This window comes from Mercenaria mercenaria, chromosome 16, assembly GCF_021730395.1.
Source record: "Mercenaria mercenaria strain notata chromosome 16, MADL_Memer_1, whole genome shotgun sequence".
Taxonomy (NCBI): Eukaryota; Metazoa; Mollusca; class Bivalvia; order Venerida; family Veneridae; genus Mercenaria; species Mercenaria mercenaria.
The window spans coordinates 14,159,671-14,184,051 of NC_069376.1; the positions used below are offsets into that span (position 1 = coordinate 14,159,671).

Below are 24,381 nucleotides of genomic sequence, written 5' to 3' on the forward strand. Positions count from 1 at the left end.
AGAAGAACTCCATCTATTTCTACTTGTATATAGAAAATTGTATTTGCTACAACTCAATAAATACTAACATCAGCATGATTTTTAGCCCTACTCATGCTTGACACGATTTATTCTGCATTTGCGTCCAGTGTAAAACATGATCAGCCTACACAGAAGGACAAGTTCATTATAAAAATTTAGCAGGTAAACTATACCTGGTACTTTCATCTGAGTGTTGAAAAAGTTTGATAATTTGATCAGATTTTCGGTACGTGCATCTCCTTTTCTTGGATGCATTGTACATAGTGATTCTATATTTGTCTCATTTTAAGAATATACTGCATGTGAGAAGTATTGCCCGAGTATTCACAGATGCCTGAATTAAACTTTGTGGCAGTTATTATACAATTGAAAAAAAAACACACTTTTCATTTTTTTTGTCTCTACTCGTTATTAAAATGATTTCATACATTTAAAAGATCTGCATTTGCTCTTACCAGCTGCATTATTACATACCAGGACTTTAATAACACATTCTCTAAAGTGCTGCAACTGACCAATTTTAATACTAGTATGCATTTCTTCGTTAAAACACTCTTATGCTAGAATGGCGTCACGTTAACGTGCAGATAGGTCAAAGTTTTTTGAGACTACTGATGAAATGTCAGCAACTGAAAAGAACAATGTTGTTACGGAACTGCTCTATCAAGGTATATTTAAAGTTAGTCCTGTTTGAAAGTATCAGTATTTACAAAAAACAGTTTAATAATGAAAACGGTTTGACGATTTTGTTATCCGTGTCAAACCCCTAAGATCATGTTGTAAAGTGTTTTTTGTCTGGATAAGTTAGAACAAAGCCGGCATCAGGCATACCGAAATGTAAACCAAACCTTAGGTACGTAACAGCTCTTGAATGAATTTGATTAAACTCACTAACAACGTACGTACCTGTCATGATTCTGAAAAACAATATAAGCTTGAAATTCGCAGAATGTTTTAATCATGTTAAGATATTTAATAAATAAACACACGTGCCACTGCATTATGTTTACACTGTAATAGTATATAAATAAAAGTACGAGAGCCGTGAAAAATCGAACCAGTAGCTCTCTTGAGTGACACTCAGTATTTAACTTCTAACATACCTTGTGTAACACCTGAAATAATTCATTTTGTTGGGTTTAATGTCCTACTGACACAATTATTGGCGAAACGCCGATTTTCCAGCATTTATCGCGGAGAAAGACCTCAGGTGGCCCTCCGTGTATTATTTCATCACGAGCGGACACCGGCATAGGTAGAACCATCGGCCTTCCGTAAGCCAGCTCGATGACATCCTAACATGAAGCATTCAACGACCCAAGTGAGGCTCAAACCCATACCGATGTGGGGCAAGTGATTTGAAGTCAGTAACCTTAACCACCCGGCCACGGGGGTGGGAGGGGGTCCAACACCTGAAATGAGGTGATGAGGGTAATACGTATAAGTTATAGAACTTGCTTCACAATCGACCTCAGATAAACACGTATATATACACCAACCTACTTTCAAATTTTGAAAACGAATTGCCTTTTCAAATGACTTTATAACTAAATGTTTAACCCTACTGATGAGCCTTCAGTAACATGTATTTAAGTTATATAAGTGTTGATGTTTCTTTTTCAGACAGGACACTTTGTTTTCCAGCAGAAATTTACACGTCGATTCAAGCGGGTGTCATTGTTATTGTAGCTGTTGTCGCAGGAGTCATCGTATTGATCCGGAGGTTTTGTTTTTCAGACATAATTATTTCATTTCCTTACTTTACATAGCTTTTATATTATCCAAAATATCTACCAATAGATGACAGTACTGGTATTTTCACTTAATATACAATATTTTAAACATAGACATCTTAATCAGAATTACGATATTAATTTACAGTCACTACACTAAAGTGAATTTTAGTTGAATAGATATAAACACCAACATTAAATCGCTCCTACTGGATGTGAGCACGTATAGACTGTACAATATACTGACTAAGGTCAGAATAAAGGTTTTCATACTTTAAATAACGTACATTCAATGCTTGCATATATACACAGTGCGGGGAAGGATATAAACAACTTTTAAGCGATATTTAGAAACTGCAGAAGCAGTATTAATATTAGAATCACATTGCTGCACACAGAGACTTTAAAGAATTTTAAAAGCCCAGCCACGATTTGACAATTTCTTTTATTGCACAAATAGTAAAATTTCCCAAAGGTTTAGAAGACATTGTTTTAAATAAAACTATGTTACTATGATCATATTATATAATTTTCAACCTCGAAAAATGTCACAAAGGAAATTAAATAAATGAAATATCAGCAATATGGAAGATATGACTAAACTAATGATGAGTGGATAACGGATTTAGGGAAGGAATGCACCTTTTAACGACATAATCCACAATACCGTTAAAATTCCCCATTCTTACCTTTTAACAAAATATTCCAACATAACGGGGAATCTTCTCGAACGATAACTGACATCGCAATGAAAAAGACTCAGCTTATAAGTTATTATACTGAAACTTCAGGCACGTAGGAAGGATTTTCAGAGTTGGGTGGGGGGCACACATTTCGAAAATCAGCCAAACAGATCTAGAGACTGACCCAGATCAAAGAAACAATGTTTCTTTTCTGGTTTTGTTTTCTTAGATGGGCTAAAGTTGCATATTTGGCACGGTGTGTGGTAGGCCCATCTAAGACAGTTACAAAACTGCAGGTCACGGTGTGTGGTAGGCCCATCTAAGACAGTTACAAAACTGCAGGTCACACCTAAAATTGACTCGCTGTCAAAGATGATTACCAAATGTATTGTTACTTATTATCCTACTAATAAATTATAGAAAGAAGCGGTTACAACATGAAACTAATGCCAAGAATAGCCTTACAAGAGTTCAAAGAGTGACGTTCCTAACCGTACAATGAGTTCTCAGAGTGACGTTCCTAACCGTACAATGAGTTCTAAGAGTGACGTTCCTAACCGTACAGTGGAAAACGATGACGACTGCTTAAATACATCATTAGAGAGTGACCTCCCAAGTCGTGTTGCAGCAAAGGCTAACAACGACTGTATAAGTGAGCTGTTACAGAGTCAAATCCCAAGAACTACCGCGGCAGTCGCTGGCGAAAATTTAAGCGGAATTTTACAGAGTAACGTTCATGGTTTGAACGTGGGTAACGCTGACAACGATTACATAACCGAGCCGAGTGTTCACACTAGATCTGTAGCTGTTCATGATAACGTAAAACAACCGAGTGTTCAAACTGGCTTTGTAGCGGTTCATGATTACGTAAACGAATCAAGTGTTCGCACAGGCTCTGTAACTGTTCATGATTACGTAAACGAACCGAGTTTTCGCACTGGCTCGGTAACGGTTCATGATTACGTAGACATCAATTACGACGAACTAGTAAGTCAGCATGTAGATGAACATTGCTACGTTTCACTGACGACGTAACCTACATCAAACGATGGCTTTCTTATGCTTACAGTTCATAAACTTCATCATCCATATTGTTATCTAAGTTGTCATGACTACCAGGGTACAGGCAAAGACTAGAGCTGCATATAAGCATCTGAAGTTTTGTTATTAAAAAGATATAGTGATAAGAAATATACATCACTCCATATATAGTAGAAATATAAAACGGATATAATTCAAATGATTTTTTTACTATTTTCTTTCAATTTACATTAATTTACAAGTTTCTGGATTACTAAACAAAAGCCCAATGAAGACGAAAATAGAAAATAATAACAGTGTAGTACCGTTTCCCTATAACGAAGATTTTCAACTTTTATCGACGTGGAGTGTTTAAAACGGACAGCGGATAATTTACGCAGTGGAAAGTTTCTCAAAACACTTAAAGATATAATAGATAAGGGTAGCCGATTTCTTGGAAGCACAGAACACCACAAACACTGCCAAAGAGTCACGCATTTGCAATGTAGGCCCGCAACAAAAAGAAGCTGTAATGGGAAAATATTACAGACGGGTTGCTTCTAAAATCCAACAAGTAGATCTACATTTTAAACTTATGCAAAATATAGATAGAGTAGAAGGAAGGGGTAAGAGGCAGAATGTAAGTTGGGGAGGGGTTGACGGGAAAAGTAGAACAAGGATGAATATACAAAGGGAAACTATGTTCCTTAAACACAGTTATACTACAACGTAAACCACAGTAGCGCAGACATTCATAAACAAGACACAAACACACCCACCTACAGAAACTAACTAAAACAGATAAAACAGACAAGTAAGATACACCACCACTGTAGGGCACCACCCAAGACACACAAGCACACATATAGCTCTATGCAGAATAAAAACAACAATCGGGCACCGGCTAAGGATTCTGGCAGCCACAATTAAGGTTAGCACGAAAACTTACTCATAGTTAAGGGGTAGGTGCTGCAAAAACAAGGGAGCGCAACTGTAAGGGAAAAGGTTGGGGCGATAGGGGGAGTGAGGAGAAAGAGGAAAGAAACGCTAACAACAAACAAGACAACATACGCAACACAAAATACAAGACAGACAGGTCGACAAGTTGAAAATAGGGGCACCCGCTTTGGAATAGTGAGTAGAGAAGCTAACCTATATAAAGGAAATTGGGGGTAATTCGCGTTTAGAGCATGCTAACAAGGTTCACCAGAAGGAAAGCACACGTGCGGTGTATATGTCTCTTACATCTTAAGAAATTCATGCTTTCACTGTAAGAATATAAGTCTATTATGAAATCCTATGCTTCTGTACAGTTTCTGAGCTAGTACATCACAGACCCTACCGCAACTTATAATCACAATTTTCAGTCATCATTTTTTATTAGACCCAGTATACTGGCTTAACTTTTGTATGACGTCACATCCTCATGATGGGGATGTTCCTCAGGCTAAATCTTACGGGGTATATATTTCTCAATTAATTCGGTTTGCTAGAGCGTGTAGTCATGTCAAGGATTTCAATGAATGCAATCAATATATTACAAATAAACTTCTTCAACAAGGCTACCGTTATTACAATTTACGTAAATAGTTTGCTAAATTTTACTATTGTAAACGTTTCTGGTTCTTAAGGTTTGCTTTTTATATATTTATACACGAGCATTTTTGTGTTTTACTTGCCATGCCTTTTTGTTTCCATTACATGTGTTAGAGATTCGCCTGACGGGGATTACTTTTACTTGCACTGTCCCGTAATTTTGGAACATGGTGGGGGTAACAGTGAGGTTGGGTGCGCACCATAAACCGGTTTAAGCTCCCCAGTGGTGTTTTTGCCACTGACCTTTCCAAGGCGGTGTCCCACTGTGTTCCTTTGTTTATTCGTTTTGTCCTCTGTGCGTGTGTGTGTGCGCGTGTGCGTGTGTGTTTGCGAGTGGTATGCATTTCTACGTGCTATGGGTTTCGTTTTGTGGAGGCTGCGAGTTTGGTACGTGGCATTCCCTGTTAGATATTCTTCTTTTTGTCTTTTTTTTTTGTTTTTTATAACGTTACTTATGAATACTGAGCAAACGACATTTTGTCATAATTTAAATTACATGTATGTTTTAGAAATGCTGGGGGCGTGAGAGGAGTTGCTCATTTCTTACCTCGCAATCAAACCTAGTCTGCTATTATTCTTCTTGGTTGCATTCTTTGCTTCCAAAAGGATCTTTTTTACATATTTTATTTACAACTGTTTGGCCCTTGCATAATTCGTATGTAATTGAACAGAAGTATAGCACAGTATTTTATAAATGTAACAATCGTAGGGGGTAAAATGTTAATATTTTATCAAAGATTCATAAACTGTTTAATATGAGTCGTGTTAGAATTATCTTTTTACCAAATTTGGTTTGTATTATCCACTTCTGTCACTTTTTCTACTTCAATTTTCTAAATCTTACAGCAAAGCAAAAACTTACAGCGGATACAATACGGAAGGACCAAGTGTGCGATAAAGACCGTCTGGGTTTCCTATATTACATGTAGATCTATATATTCATTCCATCTAGTATTTTAATTGTAAAATTCACAAAATCATACAGATTACTATATAAAAATATAGCATAAAATAGAGAAAACCGAGAGCTGTTCAGAATGCTAATAATGAATTATTGGGAGATTCAAGGTCAACTAATTGTCAAACAACAACACCCGACTGAAAGCAAGCCTGTGGGTATCTTCGTTTCAAATGAACGTTTTAATTAAAACTGACATGCGAATAAAGATTGACATTCATATTCATTTTATGTAGTATGCTTTCACTCGGGATATTTCGTTGTTTCACATCCAGTCGACCACTAATTAAAGCAAGTCTATTGTAAGTTTTATCACATTTATTCATAAAAATTTACAAAAATTTCACGACTGTATTTGCCTTCTCTATGGTTTGGATATACTGGACATGGTTCCCGCACTCGTCATGTTGACCCCACTAGGTCAACCAGTCACCGAACAAATTGTCTTTTAGGGCGACCTTTCAGCAATCCGTTAAAAACTGCCACAAAAGGCTAATTTAAATAATGCCCCAAAAGGCTAAATTCAAAAACTGCCCCAAAAGGCTAAATACAATAAATTGCCCCAAATCAGTTTAACTTTTTAATAAATCCGATAACTTCCCATTTGCCAGAAACATTGATGACTGATCCTGGGAATCAGTGACCAAGCCATACAAATGTCCATGACAAAAATTTTGCCCCAAAAGGGTAAATTCAGTAAATGCCCCAAAAGGCTAAGTTCAATAAATTGCCTGCCCCCAAACAGTGAAACTTTTTAATAAATCTGCTGAACTTTCCATTCGGCCATAAACATTGATGACTGATCCTGGGAATCAGTGACCAAGTCATACAAATGTCCCTGACCAAACATGCTAAAATACTATTTCACTTTCGCAGTCAAAGCGATTTGAATAATTAGAATAAAAAACCTAAGTATAGTAACTTCTGTTCGGATTTCGCTGTCTGCCAAATGGCAACATCGCTGATCTCAGATATATCTGGGAACAAGATGTTAGCCACCGCCAAAAGAGATAACAAAAACACTTTTGGAACAGCGAATATCCACCAACAGATTGCTGGACGAGTACGAGAACCATCATAATCGCACGACGGCTTATTCAAAACAAAATGTTTTACCAGACATGAATGCTTGTAATGCAGAAGATAATTGTGCTAAAAATAAACAGTTGCCAAGAAAAGATAAATGTACGCCGTCTTCTGTATATAAAGCTCGAGTTACCTCCCTCAGGTCAGGATATTTAATATAACAACCCTTGATTCTTATTACATTTTTAGCAGCATAGCTATTAATTCGTTTCCTAGCTTGCTCCATTGCGTAATGATTGTCAGAATAGCGCCATGAGGAGCGAGGAAGTATCTCTGACCAAACAATTTTAGCTTGGAACTTGTCATCAATAAACTTAATTATCTCATCTATTTGATTGCGAATGTTTTTAAGTGCAATACGACCAAGGTCATTGCCCCCACAATGCAACAGAATAATATCTGGCACCTCTCCAACTTTCTGCAAGGTTTTCAATTTACCAATCACATCTAATAAAGATAGACCACCGTATCCTTGCCACCACAACTCAGCAGATTCCAAGTCCAGATTCAGCCCAACAGGCCGGTGTCTTGCAACAAGAAAGGCCCGCTTGATTATTGAGGATCCAACACACCAAATCTTTGTTGTACCTAGAACAACTTTGTTCAAATTACACTACGGAAAATTTATAACAATCTGACATTTTTCTAAATTTATAAATTTTACACACTTCCTTTTGAATATATACACAGCTCGACATATTTATGTTAAAATGGGAAGCGTGTAAACTGACTCTGGTTTAAGGTAGGCACGATAAGCCTCTGAGCGCCATCGGCCAGCTCGCTTAATTGTGTCAACAGGATAACCTGCCATAGCTGCAGCAGTTGCTGCCCCTATTCTAAATGAATGAGATGTAAATTTTCCGTAATCTACCTGTAAATTACCTACACATTTTTTCAATACAGATGTGAACTGATAGCGTGTAAGCGGTTTTCCATTCAAATGGCAGAAAAAGGGGCCACGTACTTTCGGACGTCGCTTTAAAAAACTCAATGATGTTATTGACCGCACAAATCTTAGAGTATGTCCTTCTTATTTTCAGAACTGATCCTTTCCCATATTGGTCCGTTTTAGAATATCGAATAGCAATTGTTACATTACCTTCCTTTTCATTAACATTTACGTCAGATATTAAAAGAACATTTGAAAGTGATACTGTATTTTTTACAGCAAGTTCCCCTACTCTCAAGAAAGCAGCGAAAGCAAGGCAATACGCTGCTGAAAACAAATGACTTTCATATAAATTTGAGCACACTATAGGTATAACTGCCAAAATATTCTGCAATAAATGAGGTGTTATTGGTAACCTAGGTTCCCGATTCTTTCTGCTGAAAGATCTCTTAACACCTTCTAAAGTTTTTTCAATAATGTAATGCCTAGATATATCAAGAACATTTTTTATCTTACATTGAAATCCGATGGCACTGACGTACAAACGTGCCGTAGAGTGTGCCAAACCTTGTAACGACAACCAAGAAATAAACATAACTATTTGCTCTAAGTTGGCGGCCAAAAGTCTTGCAAACTATATAACCTCCTAAAGCGCTCAAAAGAGTTAAGGCCCGTACTGTAAGCATCATTTGTATTATCCGAAATTGAAGCGTTTAATAGTCGTGCAGCTTCAGATTGTAAATCATTGACCGAAAACGATCTGGTATCTGTTGAGGTTCCTGGTTCGCATCTGGCGCTAAATTCCGGAAACGGTCCCACTGCTTACGGGAAATAGAATCAGCAATTGAATTTAGGTGTGTGGAAATATGTAATGCCTTAAAAACTATTCCGTATTCCATAGCCAATAATACAAATTGACGCACCAGCTGCATGAGACGTTTGGACTTGGATGTCTGTTTATTAATAACCCCTACTAACGCTTCATTATCTATTCTCAATAAAACTTTATTATATTGCAATTGTTTTCCCCACAAACTCAAAGCAAGAATAACCGGAACCATTTCTAAAAATGTGATATCAGCCATTATTTCCTCACACCACCAGCTTTTAGGCCATGCAAAAAACGACCACTCATTACTATAAAAACAACCACAACCGAGATGAGAAGAACCTGCGCTATCCGTAAATAGCTGCAAACTACCACTGTCCAACCAGTCGGCTGCTGGTATGTATGTTATACCATTGAACTTCTCAAGAAATGTTAACCACATACTTAAATCCAGCTTAACTGAAACTGACATACGTAACCTGTAATGTGGCTTTTTTACACCTGTCATAACGTCATAGCATCTTCTTAAAAACGCTCTACTTGAGCGAATAGCCTGGCTAAAAAAGGACAACTTGCCAACCAATGACTGAAACTCTTTTAATGTAACCTTCTTTTTCTGCAGAACATTAAATATAGATTCACGCAATTCTTCAACTTTATGCAAGGGAATCCTAACTATCATGCAAATTGAATCTAGTTCCAGTCCTAAAATTATCAACTTTGTACAAGGCCCTACTGATTTTTCTTCCGCAATAGGAACCCCAATGGCAGCACAAACTGATGAAAATGACGAAACAAGCTCTCTGCAATGATTTGTATTGCGAGCTCCCGCAAAAATGAAATCATCCAAATAGTGATCCATAGTATTTCTTTTTGCAAAGTACTGAACTAACCATTGTAAGAATGTTGAAAACTTTTCAAACAATGCACATGATATCTTGCAACCCATCGGTAAAAACTTATCGATATAAATATTTCCATCATTATCTTTTAAACCTAGTAAACAGAAATCATCCGGGGAAATAGGTAAAAGCCGAAATATTTCCGAGTTTCTTCCCAACCGAAAAATCATATCTGCCACACTGTCAAATGATGTATAATTAACTGAGCTAATTTTATCATCAATACCATCATTTACACTTTTCCCTTCCGGGTAAGATAAGTGAGTTATAAGTCGCCAACCCCCGTCAGACTTGGGGATTAAGCCAACTGGTGAGATTTTTAGATTTTTAAAGGGTGAAACTCTAAATGGACCAGCAAATCTACCCATCGCAACTTCATTACATATCTTTTGTTTTAAAATTACTGAATTTAAACGTGCAGATTTCAGATTAATTGAGTCAACTGCAACCCTATTCCCTACAAAACCAAGCCGGAAACCATTCAAAAAACCATCTTTTAATAATTCAGCATCCCTCCTATTTGGATATATTTCTAAATATGAAATCAACAAATCAACATTTATAGGAGATTTGCCCAAAGTTAAATCAAAATTTTTTGTTATAGTTTCTTGATCGGACATCTGTGAATGAGTGAGGCCCGGCCATACGCTGGCCCTGGGTAGCAGAGGCTCTGCCTGGCCGGGCTCCAGTAAATCCTTGACCTTGCACCCTGTTAACAGAACACATGTTAGATGGATGAGAGCCGTTACAATTTAAGCAAGCATGTCTATACGTGCATTGCATTTTTTGACACTGTCTATAATTAAAATCATAGCATTTCTTGAAACTAAAATTGCTCCTAGCACTGTTGTTGTCCCTTTGCATAGGCGGGGTACCTACATACAACAACCAAAGCTCATAATCAATTCGAGCAAAAGAAATGCCAGTTGGGTCAGCCGCCAGTCGCATCCTAAACTGCTCGTCATAGGTTTTCCATCCTAAACCAGGATGACGTTTAGCCGCTAACCTAATAACGTTCATGTATTTTAAAATTTCTTGCGTTCTATGCGAATGAAATGCTAAGAAAATAGATGCGTAAACCAGAAATGCATCTGACCAAATTTCGATTGTATTGATCTTATTTTTCTTTACGGGCTTAACAAACAGCTGGCCTAAATGCCCCATCTCAAGTGTTCGCGTTTCTTGCTCTCCTGGCTGCATTTCTAAAAGTGATCCTAAATCAATATATTGGCCAGATATTATTTTATTTTTAACACTTTCGGCGACATGTAACCCCAAATCAGCATGTATACTTGAAACAGCGACCGGAACGCTACCCAACTGGCCATTATCATCAACGTTATAACTAACAAAATTTATACCGTTCATAACATCCCGTTCCATAGGCTGAGCCTGAGAGATGCTTGGTCTGTCAGCTTCTACCCTTGGTAGTGCTGGTGGCATGACCTGGGCAAGGCTTGGTCCAGTCAAATCTGACGCCGCCGGGGTCGTGCTTTCTTGCAACGTCATTGGTGTGGCATCACCTTCCGACGTCCCCTTTATCCGGCGTTTCTCCGCCACAGCATCTGGCAAGCTTAAGATTGGCGTCTCAGCGGCTTTTTTCTGCTTCCTTGTTCTCCCCATGATTATTTCTTCTATCTTTTCTCGAAGTTGCAAAAAACAAAATAACACAGCAGCACCAAACATAACACTCTAAATTCATACCTTAATATTCATACGTGGAAGTAAATTGATATAGATTCTGGGTGGGATGGGCGGGTGTTTGAATTATTTTTCAAAAAAATCTTGATCGTTCTTAAAACCAACCTTCTATCTTTTCTCGAAGTTGCAAAAGGAAGTAGCAAGGCGGTGCTCCCATAAATTCCACCCGGTCCAATGATCTCACAGAATTTAATCGAACTCCAATAACAAACGGTTATTCACTAAAGGAATAACCGCAATAATTTCAACGAATGGGATTCTTTTTATAATAATTGAGCCGCGTCATTAGAAAAAAACAATATAGGGCAAAGCAGCCTGCGCATCGGTGCAGTCTGGTGAGAATCCATACTGTTCGCTTGCAAACCGTATTGCAAAAATTATTAGAGAAACTATAAGCGAACAGTATTGGTAGTCACTATTAAAATTCGACCCGAGTTTTGGTAGCGACAAAGTGCGTTGTAAAGGTACATACGATATGTTAAAGATCATGGAATGGAATACAGTTTTTTTCTACATCAAGAGCTGTGTTAATTTTTACATTACGCACTAAGAGAGATAAAAGGAGGGAATGTCTACTATAAAAATAGCGGGGAGGGGGTTAAAATTTCCCTTTCCCGAGATATAGTTCCCTTATAAAACAACCAGAATGTAGGTGTCTGTGCGAAAGGGACCTCAGATGACGCCTCCTTTGCAATAGCGTTGAATTGTTTTGTTGTTTATATGTGCTAGTGTTGTCAGAGGAATAGTCCAACGAGATCTATAAATTGCAAAATATGTTGAATTCTGTAAAACGAAGAATAAATGTATGGTACGGTCCTCCACCTAGACATTTTTAAAAACATCCAACATATACATAAAAGGCAAGATAAGGTAAGATAAGGCATACAAATCTAAATGTCATACAACAGCCTTCAATCAAATTAAATACAGCCAATTTATAATGAAACATATCAGAATTGCTTCAATGTCTCTTCGACAAACACGTCTCAAATTTCAGAAGTCTTTAAAATGCATAATATACAAAAATTACAAGTATAACAGTAACCATGCTTTAAAAGAAGTCTAGAATTAAATTGTCATAATCCCCGCATACTGGAATTTGATGTTTACCAAATTTTAGATTGAAAATACATGTAACAATAATTTTTGTGTATGTTTAAGGGGTCTTAGATGAATATTTCCGGCAAAAACATTTTCCCTCTGTAAAGCTGAAGTGTTTCGAGAGTCCACCACAGATATCTTTGAAACACAACGTGAAAGAATGGTTAAAAGGTTGGCTTGGGCTTATTTGAAGAAGTTTCCAACAGTTAAATTCTCTGTCGTTGTATTTAATATTTTACGCTTATACATGCGAATGGTATTTCGGGGTCCTCCGCGGACAACGCGTGGAAATGGTGGTTTCTATGTGTTTGGATGGGTAAAAAAATCACTGATAATTCTTTACTCAGAAATGAAGTTTTCTCCGCATTAAGGTATACAATGTCATGTATCTTAGTATTTATATAAATATATAAATGCGGATGATTTTCTCTTAATATTTATTGCAGATTTTGGCTTTTTTCTTCATTTGTGTTAATACCGTTTTGCGTTGGATGTGTACAAATCCAACGCATTTTGGTCCTTCTCTTTTGTAAATTACCAAACTGCGTTACGAGTAACGCATGTTGGTAGTGTCTACCAAAATGCATTCCTACCATTTTGAGGTACAACATTGCATCAGTTATTTAAACGAAATATGCAGTTTGAGAAAACCCCTATTGTAAGTGCGCAGTATCTTGTCCACGCGGAAGCTTAAAATCTGTAGTAAGCTAATACTTTAGTGAATATAAACAATTTTGTTACTATAACAATTTAGTGTATTGCTGAATTGATCCTAATTCTATATTTCATGTACCTTACAGTTTAAGTTTGCCACCTGATCGCCAGGAAATTACAAGCACTTTTATATTAGCATCAGCCAAACGGCGAAGCAACAATTATTCTTAACATTTTTGGATCGGACTTAAACCGTCAGATTGTTACAATGTAGTGATAACGCATGCTTTTTCTTTAACAACTGTCGGATCCTGAAGGATCGGTTGGTACTCAAGATCAGTTCGGCGAGAGAACCAACGTATCCCTATAGATTCTAAGTACTTTGTAACACGAAATGAACTTGCGCTACATTTAATCTAACATAAAACATTAAAAAACCTATAAAGGATTTGCTGTCCCTCAACGCCATTGAATTCCCATAAAATGCACGTGAACATGTGGGCTGTTATTTCCTTATGAATTATCCGTTTTCGGGCCGTAATACTTTTACACTTTGCCACGGAACGCGCACATGCAAAACAAGAGTTTTATCAGTACTTGAGCACGAGAATATCTCTGTTAACACACTCTTCTGTTAAAACATCCTCAAGAAGTGACTGAAACAGCAGTTTTACGCTTTAATTACCAGCTTTGTCATAGGAAATCCATCTCCATGATTGGCGAGAAAGTCTCTGAGACACAATAAACAAACTAAATTGCATGGGGAATCTAGCTCCATGATTGGCAATAATGTCTCTGAGACACAATAAACAAACTAAATTGCATGGGGAATGTAGCTCCATGATTGGTAATAATGTCTCTGAGACACAATAAACAAACTAAATTGCATGGGGAATCTAACTCCATGATTGGCGATAATGTCTCTGAGACACAATAAACAAACTAAATTTCATTGGGAGTCTAGCTACATGGTTGCCGTTATATACATGTATTTTTACTCCCACACAGGTTGTCGTTAATTCTTAAAACAGTTTTCATTTCTGTATGCCGAGCTCGGTATCCTGATAAATGGCATTATGCCATAACTTTCAGTTTATCGGAAATTCAGCTGTTTGTATGTTTGAACAAATTTATTTCGCCCATAAGATTAAATACACTTTCGTAGCCCATAGGTTCACATTTCTATATTCGATTGTCCTATACCACTCTTACTTTATTAATTTGTCTCTGTCTCTGTCTCTGTCATGAGAGATTAGTCGTCCTGATCACCTAAAGTAATAAGAATTCTGCCTGATTCGTCAACTTCACTTTTTTGATAATTGTTCGTAAGTTAAAACAAATGTTTTGTTGTGCTAAATTGAATTTTACAATAATAAGGAGTATAGTTTTGAGTGTGTACTTAATCTTTCTCGCCCTGGTTACCAAATAGCATATGATCATACGCTGGTTTACAACAATCTGTCATTTTGATAATATTTTTTGTTTTTGTGTTACTTCGTATTGTGTCATACATGCCACAAGTGTCAGTGGTACCTGTCCAATATCTTCCGTAAGCTAGATCATCTGCAATATACGTGTTCGCGTAATCTGGCGAAGCATATTCTGTATTTTGGAATATGTGGTTTACATTTGAATAGCCAGGAAGAGTTGAAAAGCTGGATTCTTGATGCAGTTCAACACTGTCGTCTGATTCAACACGCTTGGTCGACCTAATATTTACTTTGCTGTATCCATATGCAGACGTTTCTTCCCATTGTACATTACCGAAATCTACGTCCTCTTTTAAACTTACTACGTCGTATAGAGCACACTGATTAGATACGGTTTCGCTATGAACATATTTGTCTTTAGGTAACCGCTGTTTTCTGAAAAAAAAAAAGAGAAAGGAAGTTTCTCATATGCTATACTTGTATATCATTGAAGATTTAGGATCATTGATTGTACTAGATTTATATTTATAAAGAACACTAATACTGCGAAATTTACTGTAAGTTATCCCATAGCGTAGAAGACCTTTATAAGCTTAGCTTTCGGATCTAATCCTTTTTCAGCATGTATGATAACAATATTGTAAATTGTAAATTGTATTATGCACATATGTTTGAAATGAAATATGTTTAAACTAACTATATCCGGTTTCTTAACAACTGGCAGAAATTAAATAGAGAAAAGTGGAAACTTTACAGGTCGCTCAACACTACAAAAACGAAAATTTTGCAGGCTCGGTTTGATTGAGCCTGTTCATGGACGGTAGTGGAAATGCATAGCCATCAATTGAACTGATATATTCTCATTACTTACAAAGTCTGTTGAGATAAAAAAAAATATGTTATAGTATTAATTGTCATACTGACACTGATGTTTTCTCAGAAAAAAAACCCAACATTTTCTCTCTAGGCTCATCTCAAGAGGCAAGAGATATTTTAAACTTTTTTCAGAAAGTGGTATCAGAGAGGATTGATTTTATAGCTAGGTGCTTTTACATTTAATGACTCTAACGACTGATGTCAGTCTACTTGTGGGTTAATAGACCTTTCCAACGTAAACGTAATTACGAAACGGAATACTGAATCCGTAAAATTTTAGGCTAATTTGTGGTCTATGGGAGACAATTTCATCCAATAGTAATGCAATAATAACCTCCCTTAGACTATTTGTTTTTTGCAAATAACATTTACGGATTCAGTAATTCGTTTCCGATTTACGTTTACTTTAGAAAGGTCTAATAGTGTGCTTGTTTTTATTATACCATTACGCTTAAATGTAGGAAATATTACTTCATTCTACATGTTTTACAAGTAGATCTACGAAATAAGTATTCCCAAAGACGTATAAAATACACAGAAATGCAACAGGCGGTAATATATTTTTAACCAAACTTCAATTTATTTTTAAAGCTCTTTGGTATTTCTTAATTCTAAAAGTCATTGTTTTAAGCAAAAATAACTATATTCCCCTTTCATGTAAACATAACTTTTAGCTGAACTGGTCATATTGCTGGACTATTGAAATATTTCACTAGAGCTATCACAAATGTAATTCATGCCTTCACCTGGACTTCGTTGACATATAGATCAAACCATCACAGGATCATAATTTGGGAAATTATAAATTTTTTAAAGCATTTTAAAAATCTCTTGTGCACAACTACGTATCAATGATGATCATTGCTGAATGTTTGAATACATTATATGCAATAATGAATGAGTGATTCAGGTCACAAACATTTTATATAATATATCATTATATTATTTGATGTCAGCTACATGTGTATTGCAAAAAATGGCGTTCCATTAATGCGATAAGCCAGTCGCATATCGGTAAAATGCCACGTGAATTCACTCAGTCCCATGTGCTACACTACTTGTTGCACTCCAATATAAATGCGGACTCCAGGCCGCAGGTAATAACGGACGAGGACTAGGGCGCACAAGATATCAAACTGTATTTTAATTATTGTTGTCAGTGGCTTAATCATGAACTTTTGAAAGATGACCATATTACAAAGTCCTTAAATTCAAATATTGACACATCACCACTTTCTGTATATCTAAAATACGTTTGCCAATAGACATGCCACTGTCTACTACTCATACTACGGACAATGGAAACTAGAGCTATCATTTACTGTGATTAATTTCCCGGAGCATCGCTTTGGCACAGGAAAAAAGAGTTGACATGCTTTGTTAATGGCTGCCCTAACCTTTGTTAACTCCATAAAACAGTGGAAATAGTAAGTGTTGTCACCATATACCTGAGGGAAATGAGTGTATGGGTGTCCTCATATTTCTCGATCAGTTTCAATGGAATTCATTTAGCACGCTTTGAAATGGTGCACGATGGGTCCCTACATTCGTCTATCCAAGGAAACAAAACATGCCATGCACATATACACTAAGGATTTTCATGAATATATTATTTTTGTTGTTTGATAAACTAAAAAACATTAAACCTAAAATCCAAAGACGAAAATCATTTAAAAAGTTCAAAATAGCGTCCGATATGGCTGCCAATACCGAAAATCCATGTTTTCTATGTTGAATACTCTAAATATACAGATTGCTCTACCGTGACATAATACTATTTTAATAATAGGCATTTAAATATTTCTTCAGTCACTTCATTACAAAGAGGTCGCTAGAATGGAAATTCTTATTAAAATCATTATAATTTGAGCACAAAACATTAATACAGGGTACGATTTGCGATCATGACAAGATAATTGTTTCATTTTTTTTGTAACAAAACATCCTTAAATGCAATTTAAAGTTATGGAGTGGAAGCCTACTTTTACTTGACCATTTCCAGTAACCTTGACCTTTAACTGACAAACATACATCATATTTTGACACATTGTCTCATCATGGGAAACATTTTTCTGTAGCACAAATCCATATAATCAATCAATGCATATAAACGTTATGAAGCGGAAACTTTTTACTTGACCTTCAAGAGTGACATTGACCTATGCCCCACAAACATAAGTCGTGTACGTGCGTGATAATCTTTATACTGTCCTCTATTTACATACCAAGTTTTTATGAACCTAGCTTTTTTGAGTAATTTTTGAGTAGTTGCAAGATCCAAATTGTTCTACCGGTAGGGTAACAACAACCTTTTGTTGATACAATTTTGCTTTAAGCCTGACAAATAAAATGAGTTTGAAATCATTTTTTTTCTTTGAATTTCTCACCTCCATCTGCAGACGATGACGATTGCAGTGACGTCAATCAACACTACAGAGATAACCGAAACTAAGATGTATATTGCAGTAGAGCCGCTGTTTGCCAATTCTTGAAATAAAATATATATAAAAGTATATAACTTTTTATAATTTCGTTATAACAAGAAGGTATGTTTAAATTAATATTTCTAAATCTTTATATTTGCAATGCTACACACAATGTATTTAAAAACATTCATCTTTTCTGTGTATGCGTTTAACACTTTCACAAACGTATGATTCTGATCTTTCCTATAGAAAAGGCAAGTCTAGAAAATAACTAAAACTGAAACTGAAACTGCTTTATTTGATTAAACGCCTAATTTTACACACAGTATATTCACTGGGGTTGTACATTAAATTAAAAACGAAAAATCATGATAAATTATATACAAAATGGTATCAAACAATGAAACACGACATATTTGACAAAATTTCTGTACAACAAAATTACAACATTGATAGACACGCTTAAAAAGATGGGTATTTCTATAGAAAAGACGTGTGTATCAAGAGTAGAACGCAACCAGTCAATAGACATAATAATTACAGACTGTCTTGATTCAGTCTATTCTTGAGTGGTAATGAAATATGAAACACCCTAAGGCCTAAAACATTCTTTGTTTCCGGTTACATGCTAAAACGTAAGGGTAGGTAGGTCAGAATTTTTTTTTAATTAAGTGAGACTTTTCGGAAATTATTTTTGTGTCAAAAACAAATGAATACAAATAAAGGGGTTATGCCTTTAGAGTATCAGTAAGTTGATTTCTAACATTACTGGTCATGTTTAAAGTGTAGAAAGTGCAGTTTTGCAACTTTTTGTTAAAAACTTGAAAAAATATTCTCCAAGACCGTAGAAACATTAAGGGTCGGATCAAAAATTCAGGGGAAAGTCGGGATACAGGAAACAAACAATTGCTTTACGCAAAACGCTGGTGAATGAACTGCGTGACCCCAAAGGACCAGAAAAGTTCGAGTCTCATTAACTGATTTATATAGATTTCAGATAATGTCGGATAAATCTATTGACAGCATAATTTATTTTATCTGATCTATTCTTTGATCCAGCAATGGCAGTAGTAAGAAAATAAGATGTATTAAATATTGATTGAAATACTTGTAGTGTCTGTTGTTAACGGGATAGTATTCATGGCTGTTGACAAAACTGTATTTGTTGATTTTGGTTCCATTATTGCTGTAACAATAAAGAAACAAATATAAATAAAATCTAGTTACTTAACTAGAGCTGGCAAATAATGCAACCAAGCAAAACATAGCAGAGTCGGTTTAACTGAAATGTAGTTATTCCTTTAGTCTATAATCTCGGCAGTTTGGCAGTTATGTATAAACGCGAGAATCACTTCATTTCATAAAGTTTTTGTAAATAATTGTTAGTAAGAAAGAGAACGATGTAGCACGTGTGGATTTTTATAATATAATTTGAGAACAAAAGTAAACGCGGGAGGATGATAATGCTAAAATGTATCTTACATATACTTGTTTGTTTTCTGATACGATCGGTAGACATATTGATGATTTCAACTGTTGCTTTCGCGCTAATTTGCAAACTAGTTGCTGACTGTATACCAACTTTCTCTGTCTCCTTATTGGCTGTAATAGAGATTAAAGCTGGTGTTTTAAAAATGTCCAAACGTTACATGGTATATTATGATGTTTTTAAAGTGTCAGTCCTACTACTGGCGGTTAAAGTCTAAACTTTAGAAGTGCATGATAGTCCGTTAAATACATTAATGACTGAAAACAAGTATAGAAATACTGCATTGGAAAGGGATCCGTACGTTTTGGACTATCAAATAGTCTTTATTTTAATTTATTTTAAATTAGAAGTTGAATTTTATACTTGATAATGAAATGTAGTCAATGACAAGACCTAGCCAGTCGCAGTAGTTTTATTCTTGGCGACTACTAAAATGTAAAAGACTGGTTTTAGCATTAAATCCTTAAAAAAAGGAGAGAATAAATTGAGTGATTGTTTTCAGTAAGTTTTTACTGCATGTATGTGAATACTAGTACACTAAAGTATATCAGATGCATCAGCTGAACCACACCTTGTTAAACAGACCGCTAAGAGATTTGTTTAACAGACCACTAAGAGATAGATACCATACCAGTTATTGTTACAGAGAAAAATAAAATTTCTACACAAGTCTTGACAAAGAGACATTGGTCTTACTTTGATCCCCAGTAGTCTGATCTGTAAAATCATTAATCGTGTCAGTCGACATTATAGTGACAGTTGTTGGAGTAGATGACGGTGTAACAGTTGTCTCAGGTAGCGTCGTTACTGTAACTGAAGCAGAGTTAAAAGAACCTGATGAAAATTTCTCTTGGAATCATTTTGGATAAACTCTTTCCTTGCCACATAACATTTCAACTACTTTTTGAAAGCGTATTGTTTGGTTTTCGACAATTTGTGTAGGGGATCTTAGACAGAATTCTATATCTGTAGGGTCATTATGTTGATTCAGAAATATTGCATTGTCAACCGATATTAGTCTGTTAAGTTGTAAGCTACAAGGATGTTTCTAAGAAAACATGCAATATCAAAATTTCACTGATTTCCACATATTGCCAAAATATGATTAAATCGTCGATAAAATTTTGTATCTGAAACGCATATTTATTCCAGAACGTTCACTGAAATATCGATTTTTTACATGATGATACACGTAAATTGGTCTCACTTAGATCAGGATTAGTCGGTTCGGTAAATTCTTTAATCGTGACAGTCGATATTGTGCTGGCAGTTGTTGTTGTTGTAGTTCGCGGTGTGGTAATTGTCTCCGGTTGGGTCTTTACTGTAATAAATAATGAAATATATATGAAAATCTTATAGGAGCACAGAACGCAACCAAAACTACAGTGCTTATTGCTTTCTGATTTATTAGTATTACATTATTTCTGATTAGCAGCAGATAAGTTGAATTAATTGGTGGTAGTTATATAGTAGTGGATCTAGGCCTTTAACTTTGATTTAATACAGCTGTAACAGGTTTATTTATTCTTGACACCGACAACAAAGGACAGGATACAATTCACCTGTTTCCAGAATTAACATATAACGAGTGTATTTCTAATGTGCATGTAACTGTAACTCAACTACTTTTAAAATAAATATCATATATTCTAACACGACCAGTTCCCTTTCCCTGTTAAATAGAGATTGTTGAAAACTGTATGTTAAGTTATTTTACAACAATTCACTGTTCTTACGCCACAGTCATTACGTCATAGCATTAAACGGCATAGCGGCGCGCTGGAAAAGAAACCAAAGGAAACAAGCAAATATCTAATAGACGTCGTCAAGGATGTACTTTAACATGTTAAAATCGAAGTAGTATATCTCATTTAATGATTTGCTCTTGAATAAAATCATTGTTTTTCGTTCAGATGCGTATTATTATATCTCTCGGGCTACGCCCTCGTGATATAATTCCTTCTTATTTGAATTCGAAACAATGATTTTATTCAGTAACAAATCACTGAATGAGATATGTTATTTCTTAATTAAACACACTGTCGTTCAGTAGCCAAAACTATTTGTAGAAGTCAAAATATCTCTGTTAAATTAAATATTATTACTTTTATGCTACACTGCATACTTACTACTTATATCATACACTGACATGCTTTCTAAGCCCCCACAGAATTCATTCCTCAGCCCTGCGCATACAAATGTACAATCTGTTCGTTTGGAATGACTTCGGATAGTATGGCCACATTTACAATGTATACCCTGAAAAAAGTAGGCCTAGCTGTCTTGTAATTATTGTTACCTAAGACTGTTGTTAACTAAAGCGTTACGCTAACAAAATTATAAGCCGAATTTCCGCTTTATGATTCATTGCACATCCTCACAGACAGTGGTAGCGAGTGTTGGACAGTTCAGTATATTTTTGTTTATTTTATTATTCTGTTTTAGTTATAACTACTTTTAATTTTCTAATTACTTATTAAGCGTTTGCAGAGAAAAGCAGATGCAGCCATGATATAAATACAAAGAAGAACGTAATTTTAACTTGTTATTTTTCAAAATCACTGCCTTTTGCAATGCTTTTCAGATTGGTATCTATTAAATTCTCTGGATTTATACTAAAATACAATAACACAGCTATTTCTTCATTAAATTATCAGCACTATTTCACCTGTGTACCAGCATATCTGTACATTAAAGTCTTGCAAACGTCAATACAGTACGTGCCATGGATTTCTCGCGTCACCGCCGTCGTGATGTTTTTTCCAAATGTGCTCTTTTCGTAACATCCTATGTAACCGAATGGCTGTTGCGCTGTATTGAAAATAATATTTTAAGAAAGCCAACGATTTACAAGGCTTCTTTTAACATTCTATTTTTTTCCCACAAAATTAAGACCACGAAATGCACCAGAAGCCAGGGAGAGAAACCCTGAGCCCCCTATCAAAATGGGAGTTACCTCTTCATTTCCTCGAATTTAGACCTAAAAATGCACCAGAGGCCACCATTTCATGCCTGTTTTCAAAAATGTCTAGGGGGCAGAACCCATTGAATAGCTGAATACAGTATGAGTATGCAGTACAACTGAACAACTGGAATATATATATATACAGAAAGAGAGAGAGACAGAGAGAGAGAGAGAGAGAGAGAGAGACTGTTACTAAAGGACATTTAAATATGAATGTGTCTCAACATACACAATTAATTCATATATTTAATAAAATTAGAGATATTTGATGAAAATGTTCCACATTGAAGTGAATGTCTAAATATAGAATATTTTTGAAAGATACTCACTGTTTAACTTTAATATAGATTTTTTTAATCGATTTAATTTAAAAAAAAATGAATTACTTACATTGCACCACCCCATAAAACATCAAACATAATACCAAACTCAGATTATTCCAAAACTTCACCATGATTTCTATTGTTTGAATAATTTTCGATATGCAAGTGAAAAAAAAACACAGTCATATTTCCTTCGATTTGTAATCAATGAAAAACTGTATTTCCTAAGTAACTGTTAATGACAAAATAAGGCAAACTTAAATTGAGTGTTATTTTTTCCGGTCTTGTATGTTTTAGTTTTATAATTTGGAAAACTCTCGTGCACTAATTTCATGAAACTGAGTTGACCATATATGCTATACTGCGTTTTAAGAAATGATGTTACTGTAGATTTTATTAAGTGGTTGGATCCTTCCATTAAGCAGAGTATTCATCAGTGGCACTCGTAAGGCTTGGTCTCCGGCTCAGTGGTGCTTTCTGAGTATTCATCAGTGGCACTCGTAAGGCTTGGTCTCCGGCTCAGTGTTGCATTCAGAGTATTCATCAGTGGCACTCGTAAGGCTTGGTCTCCGGCTCAGTGGTGCTTTCAGAGTATTCATCAGTGGCACTCGTAAGGCTTGGTCTCCGGCTCAGTGTTGCTTTCAGAGTATTCATCAGTGGCACTCGTAAGGCTTGGTCTCCGGCTCAGTGTTGCTTTCAGAGTATTCATCAGTGGCACTCGTAAGGCTTGGTCTCCGGCTCAGTGTTGCTTTCAGAGTATTCATCAGTGGCACTCGTAAGGCTTGGTCTCCGGCTCAGTGTTGCTTTCAGAGTATTCATCAGTGGCACTCGTAAGGCTTGGTCTCCGGCTCAGTGTTGCTTTCTGAGTATTCATCAGTGGCACTCGTAAGGCTTGGTCTCCGGCTCAGTGTTGCTTTCAGAGTATTCATCAGTGGCACTCGTAAGGCTTGGTCTCCGGCTCAGTGTTGCATTCAGAGTATTCATCAGTGGCACTCGTAAGGCTTGGTCTCCGGCTCAGTGTTGCTTTCAGAGTATTCATCAGTGGCACTCGTAAGGCTTGGTCTCCGGCTCAGTGTTGCTTTCAGAGTATTCATCAGTGACACTCGTAAGGCTTGGTCTCCGGCTCAGTGTTGCATTCAGAGTATTCATCAGTGGCACTCGTAAGGCTTGGTCTCCGGCTCAGTGTTGCTTTCAGAGTATTCATCAGTGGCACTCGTAAGGCTTGGTCTCCGGCTCAGTGTTGCTTTCAGAGTATTCCTCAGTGGCACTCGTAAGGCTTGGTCTCCGGCTCAGTGTTGCTTTCAGAGTATTCCTCAGTGGCACTCGTAAGGCTTGGTCTCCGGCTCAGTGTTGCTTTCAGAGTATTCATCAGTGGCACTCGTAAGGCTTGGTCTCTGGCTCAGTGTTGCTTTCAAGATAATGGAGTCCATTCAATTCAAATGTTAAGTAGTTGCGTCTTTTTTCCGTCAGTCGATTCTAGAGGGCGTGCTACATTTGTCTCGTGTCATGATAAATCTGTGTTGATACTTTTTCATTTGGCCTCTGTACTGTAACTCGAATAATTCAGAAAGTATGACTTAGACTTACACGGAAATTAATTTCACATGAATATCACCAAAAGTTCAATGATTAAAACAATTCGTCATACATAAGTAATAGTATAACATATTATCGCTTTGATGAATTCGACATTCGTCTG

General features: G+C 36.1%; 2 protein-coding genes across 2 annotated transcripts; both read right to left on the reverse strand.

Moving 5' to 3' along the window:
* Nucleotides 1-8,699: 8,699 nt before the first annotated feature.
* LOC128549248 (uncharacterized) lies at nucleotides 8,700-10,085 on the reverse strand. The gene has a single exon (XM_053525769.1). The coding sequence runs from the start codon at nucleotides 10,083-10,085 to the stop codon at nucleotides 8,700-8,702; it is 1,386 nt and encodes a 461-aa protein (XP_053381744.1).
* A 2,283-nt stretch (nucleotides 10,086-12,368) lies between these two features.
* On the reverse strand, nucleotides 12,369-23,494 carry LOC123540915 (uncharacterized). The gene is made up of 9 exons (XM_053526141.1): nucleotides 22,750-23,494; nucleotides 22,063-22,205; nucleotides 21,524-21,653; nucleotides 20,602-20,715; nucleotides 20,091-20,207; nucleotides 19,388-19,507; nucleotides 19,014-19,091; nucleotides 17,867-17,966; nucleotides 12,369-15,038 (listed from the first exon to the last, which is right to left on the reverse strand). Exons 1-9 carry the CDS (start codon nucleotides 22,811-22,813, stop codon nucleotides 14,573-14,575), a joined length of 1,332 nt encoding a protein of 443 aa, XP_053382116.1. The 5' UTR covers nucleotides 22,814-23,494; the 3' UTR covers nucleotides 12,369-14,572.
* Between the last annotated feature and the right edge of the window lie 887 nt (nucleotides 23,495-24,381).